The 7,535-nt window shown below is 42.4% G+C and overlaps 1 protein-coding gene across 1 annotated transcript; it reads left to right on the forward strand.

The window, feature by feature from the left end:
- The first annotated feature begins 423 nt into the window (after window positions 1-423).
- golga5 (golgin A5) lies at window positions 424-7,100 on the forward strand. Its single transcript, XM_015016824.1, has 13 exons — window positions 424-642; window positions 2,034-2,687; window positions 3,521-3,718; window positions 3,804-4,023; window positions 4,116-4,239; window positions 4,332-4,535; window positions 5,201-5,371; window positions 5,449-5,577; window positions 5,655-5,753; window positions 5,912-6,134; window positions 6,254-6,353; window positions 6,428-6,491; window positions 6,708-7,100. The coding sequence occupies exons 2-13, from the start codon at window positions 2,042-2,044 to the stop codon at window positions 6,783-6,785; spliced, it is 2,256 nt and encodes a 751-aa protein (XP_014872310.1). The 5' UTR covers window positions 424-642; window positions 2,034-2,041; the 3' UTR covers window positions 6,786-7,100.
- Window positions 7,101-7,535: the final 435 nt, after the last annotated feature.

The raw sequence follows: 7,535 nt of genomic DNA on the forward strand, positions 1-7,535 counted from the left end.
AAAAAACAAGGTTATGAAACATCAATAATCAAAATAACCAAAAACCTGGCGTTTACACTATATAATGCAAAATATGAGTTCAATAATAAGAAATTAATATTTAAAATATATTCAGTTTAGGTCTTAGCAGTCGAATGAACATAGTATATAAATATTGAAATGGGAACAGGACACTAACACTGGTTTTATGTATCTTCTTAAACATTCAATCAAAATACCTGAGTACAGTTGTGTATTTGCTTTTCTTTCATTGTTTTTTGTTTTCTTTTAGTTTACTTTGTATTTTGTAAAAACCCCAGTATTGGAAATTCTTGCTTCATTTCAAAATTGTGTTAGTATCGCCACTTTATATTTCTTAAAGGGGTAAAATCATACTACCGCCTGCTTGTATGTTTAAAAGGCGTTTCCTCTCCCAATATGGCGGACGAGTTGACGTGTCGCTGTAGCGACCTGAGAAAGTGGGCCATTTCCTGGAGCAGTTCCTGGTCCACGTATTGAGAAGCTCACATTATATCCTCTTTGACAGATAATGACATTTGACTATGTTTATCCAACGGGACGTTCCCTTTCATGTCTAAGCAATAAACCTCGACGACTTCCGGGAGACTGGAAACCCTGTGAACTTCGACTTTTTATCACACGGTACGTTTGAAGATTAATATTTTTTTTTAGCTAGCTAGCCTGTTAGCTTTAGCTGTGATAGAACTCTCAAGTACAAGTTTTATAGTTTGTGGCACAGTAGCTAATGATGCTTTTCATCGTAATTATGTCCCCTCTTAATGTATTTCTGTCAGTTTTTATCATTGGAACCTACCATACGGAAATAGGCAAGGATTAAATTGGTTAGCATCATAGCTGTGGAAGAGTCGAGTATTACCAAGACTTCTGGGTGAATTGCTTTACTCTGTTGTAAAACCTTGAAAAATATTTAGCTAAGACATTGACGTGTTTGAACCGTTTGTCATTTGCTCTTCTCTTGTTAAAGTTTTTAATTAACGAAAGCACAAAAATCTGCATTATATCTAACATTAGGAGATCTTCATCCCACCTGTGTTGGTGCAGTTAAATTATTTACTTGCACAAGTACTCAAACTAGCCGGAACATTTTTGCAACCATAAACTCAAGTGTGGTTTGTTGGATTTTAAAGTGATCATCCTTCACAATAAAAACAGTAAAAACATGAAATGAAAGGACAGTGATGCACGGGTTTAAACATTTTTGCATGAAATCTAAAAAGGGTAGGGCGCTTGTACATTTAGCCCCTCGTAATATAATTCTAGTATGCCTCCAGTTGAGAATCTGTTGCAAGAGCTAAAATGTTGATTTCCATAGCTGCTATACATCTGACAGAACGTGAGCGTGTACTTGGGTAAAACATTTCACACTCTAGATGTGCAGATAGATGACTGTACAAAAATACAGACTCAAGATGGACTGCAAATACAAATGCGCACCACACTTTTCAGATCCTTAGTTGTAAAATGCATCATTTTGTGTTGGTCCAGAGAAAATATGTTGAAGATTTTTTTTTAAGTGAGAAAAAGAAGCTTTTGACTAAATTTGGCTGATGTTGATTTTAGTAATCGATTAATTTATCAGTTGTTCTGATGATTAATTGGATACAAAATTTATACTTTCTGTAGTTTTTTTTTATTAAGCTACTTGGGCGTTTTCTATGCAACATTAGACATGAATTCAGAGAAGGAAATAAATAATTAAATTCTTTGATTAGAATAAGAAAATAAACATTTTATTGCCTAAAATACAATAACAAAGTATTCCTTTAGTGAATATGAACCAGGTGAATTTAGAAAGGTTTATCTTAAATTTGAGATGTATATGCACTTTTGTTAATTTCTATTCATATGTTGTTTCAGCAAATGGCCTTTTTTTTGAGTCTATATACTCCAGTTAACGATTAATCGATTACTAAATTAGTTGATGATTATTTGAGTAATTGATTAGTCTTATCAGTCTGATTAATCGTTTCAGCCCTAATGCTGAGTCTTGCTGTCTCTGCTTGTCGTTTCAGGGTGCGACATGTCTTGGTTTACTGATCTGGCAGGAAAAGCTGAAGACTTCCTGAATAAGGTGGACCAAGGAGCTGCTACCGCCCTGAGCAAAAACCAAGCCGCGGGATCCGCCTTCTCCTTGCCCTACGGAGAAGAATCTGCCGTCACCGACTACAATCCCGCTGCGTACAAGACGGAGAAAGCCGTGACGCACCATGGCTACCCGTCCTCTCGTGACGCCCCCAGCTACATCTCCGCTGCGGCCGGCAACGTCAAGAAATCCAGCGCCACTCTCCTCGCTGGGACAGCCAACGTGCCCAGCAACCCCTCGGCTTCTGGCGTCTCGAACCCCGCCAAGACCTCGGCAGGCTTCGTGAGGCCCAAAAAGAGCGAGGAGGATGTGGACGACGACATGCTCTTCGACTTCCTGAACAGCTCGGACCCGCCAGACAGCGGCAGCAGCAGGAGGGATTCAAGAAGAGAACTCGCGAAAGCTCCAGTTATGGAAGTCCAAAGCCCGACGCCTCCGCCTTCTGTTGCCCCTCATGCCAACCTCTCGGCCCCATCCACACCCCCTTCCACCCGTGGGGTGTCGAGGGCCTCAAGCATGAGCTCGCTGTCGGCGCACAGCATCAAAACCTCGGAGGAAAATTCTGCTAAGGAGCAAAGTCAAGGTCGGAGCTTGGAATTTAATATCCTAGATGATGAGAATATTTAAGATAATCTAAGTATGGACGCAAACAACTAATCGACTTTCAATTATTTGCCAGTGAACGGTTTATTAGATTAAAATGAGTTCCGATCGATTAACTAATATCGTTTTAGACCGTCTTTTAGTGTTGCAGATTGGCCGCCAACCAGCAGAGGGCGGCGCTGGTCATCCTTAAACGGAGCAAGGCCATACGGGAACAAAGATGGCGGAGATATCGCTGAACGGGAAAGAGGAACGGTCCCGCAAAATGCACTTCATGCGGTTCTGTTTTGAAATATTAAGACTCAAACAAACTCCTTAAGTTGTCACCTTCTTAGCACTCATTAAGACGAGCTGCATGATGGAGCTGAGTCAACTTCTCGTTCAGCAATTACTGATTTGCTACGGAGGCGAGGATGCGATTACTCTCATTGAGTATCAGGGACAGTTTAGATAGAGAAAAAGCGGAATAAATTTCTGCCAAAAATCGTCGGCCTCAAAATATTTTGAGATTAATTGAAGAAATGAAAATTGGAAATTTCTGAGCATCAAGTCAAAAATTATTTCCATGCTTTTTCTAGAAACATTTTGAGTCGTTTTCTAGCAAATTTTCCCCGTATTGAACTCAGAAATTTCCTTGTTTTAGAAATTTTCTGAAACTTTTCTGTCGAAATGTACAACTCCTGTTTTGCCATTTACATCAAATCACTTGGTATCTCTAGTTGGAGCTCAACAAGGACTTTGCTGTTGTTAAGTTAGCAGCTTCATTACTCAGTTCTTCTAGCCTTTTTCATTATTTTTTCCTCTGTACCGCAGACACACCCGAGAGCTCTGACTCTGGCCTGGCTCCACCGCAGGAGTCCAGCAGGCCGGAGCCCACTGTCCCCACAGAGGAGCCGCAGAGCCAGATCCTGTCCAGCCTGCGCCTGGAGAACCAGCTGCTGCGCAACGAGGTGGCCTCCCTCAACCAAGAGATGGCCTCGGTCATCCAGAGGGCCAAAGACTTACAAGACGGCGAGTTCAAATACAAACCGCACAGAAACTGTCGACGCGTCTCCTGTTTTGTTTTTAAAAATGTGGCTTCTCCGTCTCCCTCCAGAATTGAACCAGGCCCGCCTGCGCGCCGACAAGCGGAACTCGGAGCAGTCGCAGACCGACCGCACGCTGAGAGAGCTTCGCTCGCAGGTCGACGACCTCACGGAGGCGCTCTCTGCCAAAGACGGCCAACTCGCGGTCCTCAAAGTCCGACTTGATGAAGCCGATCAGCTGCTGAAGTCTCGCAGTTTTGCACTGGAGGAAGCGCAGAAGGAAAAGTCGAGGTGCTGCTTTGGCGCCGCTGGTTTAACATCAAACTCGGTTTGATTTCAAATCCTCACTGTGTCGGGGAATTATTTCCTTGATTTTTCTGTAGAATAATGCAAGACCACACAGAAGGCAGCAGCATGCACTCCCAAGCTCTGGAGAAGATACAGGAGAGGCTGCGGGAGGCGGAGCTCTCTGTCAGGAGGGAACAGGACAGCTACCGGCAGATGCAGGTGAACCTTTTTCGCTTGTTGAGTTTAACGAATAGAAAAAAAAAAAAAAAAAAAAAACGCCGCAACTAAACGGTGCTCTGGTCCTTGTGAAGAGCGAGTACGCTGACCGGCTGGGCAAGCTGGAGGCCGAGCGGCAGACCCTGGCAGAGACGCTGACGGCGGCGGAGCGCCGAGCGGTGGAGGAGAAGGTCAGGGTCGACGACCTCCTGCAGCAAGTGAAAAGTGCCAAAGCGGCGGCCGAGTCTGCCAAGCAGGAGCTACAAGACTACAAGCACAAGGCTTCACGCATCCTGCAGGTAAGACTCGGCTTTGGCCTGGAAAGAAATAAAAAAACGCAGCACCTCGGCTTGTCACAATAAATAATAAATCAAGTAATCAAATGATAAATGAAAAAAACTTAATATAGTTGATTTATCGTTTTTCTCTCTCTTTCTACAAAAACTGATCTTCAGTCTGGTGCTTTGGTCTCAACTAGCCCCTTTTTCTTTCAAGACAGTTTTGTTTACAAAAACTTCATAATTCATTTCGTTTGTTTTTCTGCTGTTTTCTCTCAATGCCAGTGTTTAAATCTAACTGTGAAACTGTGAAAAGACTGGAAAATCAGTGTTTACCTGTGCTCTCTATCCAATCTATCTGAGCTTGAACTATTATTTATTAGACTTGTGAAAGGTGAACATGTTTGCTAGCTGCTAATTATTAACGTAGGGTGCTAAATACCCTGCCACACGCATGCCACACTTTCCAGATTTTAATATGTAAAAATAATTAAAAAGAAAATGTTTCTCTCAAGAATTTTTGTCTACTTTGTTAGTCCTTCACATAAATCATAATAAAATACCCCGAGGTTCGTGGCCGTAACATGACTACGTGGAAAAAGTTCTGCAGTGCATTGGAGCATCTCTCTGCTTCCCTTGAGGTTCCTCTAAACTGTTCTTCATTCTGTTTGTGTTGTTTTGTTAAGTCCAAAGAGAAGCTAATAAGCAGCTTGAAGGAGGGCTCGGGTCTGGACGTGGGCGACGGCGGCGGGACCTTGGCCTTGGAGATGGAGGAACTCCGTCACGAAAAGGAGCTCCAGAGGGAAGAGATTCAAAAGCTGCAGGGGCAAGTCGGCACACTCCGGGCGGAAATACAGGCGAGTCCTTACATCTGGCAACAAGAAAGGCTGCTAAATCACGTTGCTTTTGCTCAACGCCCGTTCATTCCGCATAGGATTTGGAGAACCAGGCACTGGCAGAAGCAGAAACATGGCGGGAGCAGCAGGTCCACCTGCAGGAGCAACAGGCCTTACAGAACCGGGCCAAGCAGGATTTAGAAGCCGAGGTGGAGCGCTACAAACAGGTAAAGGCAGCATTCGTGACAAAACAGTATTTGTTTGGGTGGGAATGTTTCGACTAATTGTTGGTTACGGGATGCAGGAGCTGCAGTACCTTGAGGACGAGCACCACCGGGCCAAAATCAACCTGCAGAGCCGAATCAAAGACAGAGAAGATGAAATCCAGAAACTCAGGAATCAGGTCAGAACCGCTTTAAAGTCACAGAAAGTATAAAAAAAAAAAAAAAAGATTTCAGCCTGTAAGTGAATGAAAGATGTTTTATTGACAACTGAGAACATGCTCCTTTCAATTCACCGGTATTTCTTTTGAACTCTTTTATTTTATTTATTTATTTTCAGCTGACCAACAAGACTCTGAGCAGCAGCAGCCAGACGGAGCTGGAGAATCGCCTCCACCAGCTGACGGAGACGCTGATCCAGAAGCAGACCATGCTGGAGGCCCTGGGCACGGAGAAAAGCTCGCTGGTGTTCCAGCTGGAGCGTCTGGAGCAGCAGCTGAAGAGCGCGCAGGGAGGCCAAAGTGGGGGCTCGTCCATCAACATGAGCACCCTGGAGGGTCCAGGTTAGACGATTTGTTAGTTTTTCTTTCAGTAACCATCAGCTTTGACCACTTTTTAGTCATATTTAGACATAAAATAGTAAAAATTATTTGTGTTTTTGTTTTTTTTTCTCGGCGGTTAGGAACGCGTCAGAGAAACACACCAGTGCTGTTCAGCGATCAGGACAGTCCAGGTGTGTACGGAAAAGTCCGGAAGGCAGCCAGCACCATCGACCGTTTCAGGTGAGCCTTCATCCTCGTCTTTACAGTTATTTAAATCCTTCCTCCATTTTGACAACATTTCTGTTGCCTGGCAGCATAAGACTGGGTATCTTCCTGAGGCGCTACCCCATGGCCAGGCTTTTCGTCATCCTTTACATGGTGAGTGCTCACTTTTAACAACAAACGTCGGTGAACCTATCACAGGAAGCGATAAATTAAAGTGAGCACGATCATTTCCATTTGCACAATAGTCTTCAGAGAGATGCTCCCTTTTAATATTGTTGGTTTACCACAGTAATTTATGGGATAGTTTATTGTCCAACAATCCAATCCAAGTGTTTAATCAAAGTTTTTTTGTTTTTTTCTTTTATTCAGGCGGTGCTGCATCTGTGGGTCATGATTGTTCTTCTAACTTACACACCAGAAATGCACGGCAGCCCTGATGGGAGATAGAAGACAACTGGACATTGTAATTTTCTATGTTCCTTCAACGTAAGGAAGCTGCTGGAAAATGGGCCCTGGGACCTGACTCTCCCTGTTTTGCACACACAATGCCACCAACTGAAGACATTTCCTCTCATTTATTGTTGGTTTATTGGGCTGATGGCTGAGAGCTGCATTGAGTTTTAAAATAAATACAGAGTGGTTATACTGTGTTGGTTTTGTTCTCTATGTTAAACTTTCCTTCCACTGTACTCTTAAGAGATTGTATGTAACACTATGTAAAAACAAAAATAAACAAAGGGTTTTAATAAATATGTAAGAGGATAAAACATTGCGTTATTTCCTGGAGATTCCTAAATTCACCCAAACCAATCTTTCTAGTCATTTTCACATTTTGTCTTGTTACAATCACAAACCTTTTTTGCATTTTACTGAAATTTTATGCAACATATAAATGCAAAGCAGCACTTAAATTTGAAGTGGACGTATTACTGTATATGGTGGTGTAACACTTTCTACAAAGATCTGTGTTGTAAATTTGTATTTAGTGCTGCTGAGTCATATATTTTTTAAGAACCACCTTCCAAACTAGACACTAAAATTTTTAGCCAATTCTTTGGAAAATAGCTAAAACTGAGTGTTGATTTTGAACTCAAATATTTATTACTTTTGAATGGTCATTTGAACATAAATATACTTTAATCTAAAAATGTGTAATTGTAGCTCTGGTAATCAGAACAGGTTGATAAGTATAGAGTA

This window comes from Poecilia latipinna, unplaced genomic scaffold (assembly GCF_001443285.1).
Source record: "Poecilia latipinna isolate Pla-1442-1.1 unplaced genomic scaffold, P_latipinna-1.0 Scaffold2066, whole genome shotgun sequence".
In the NCBI taxonomy this organism is placed as follows: domain Eukaryota; kingdom Metazoa; phylum Chordata; class Actinopteri; order Cyprinodontiformes; family Poeciliidae; genus Poecilia; species Poecilia latipinna.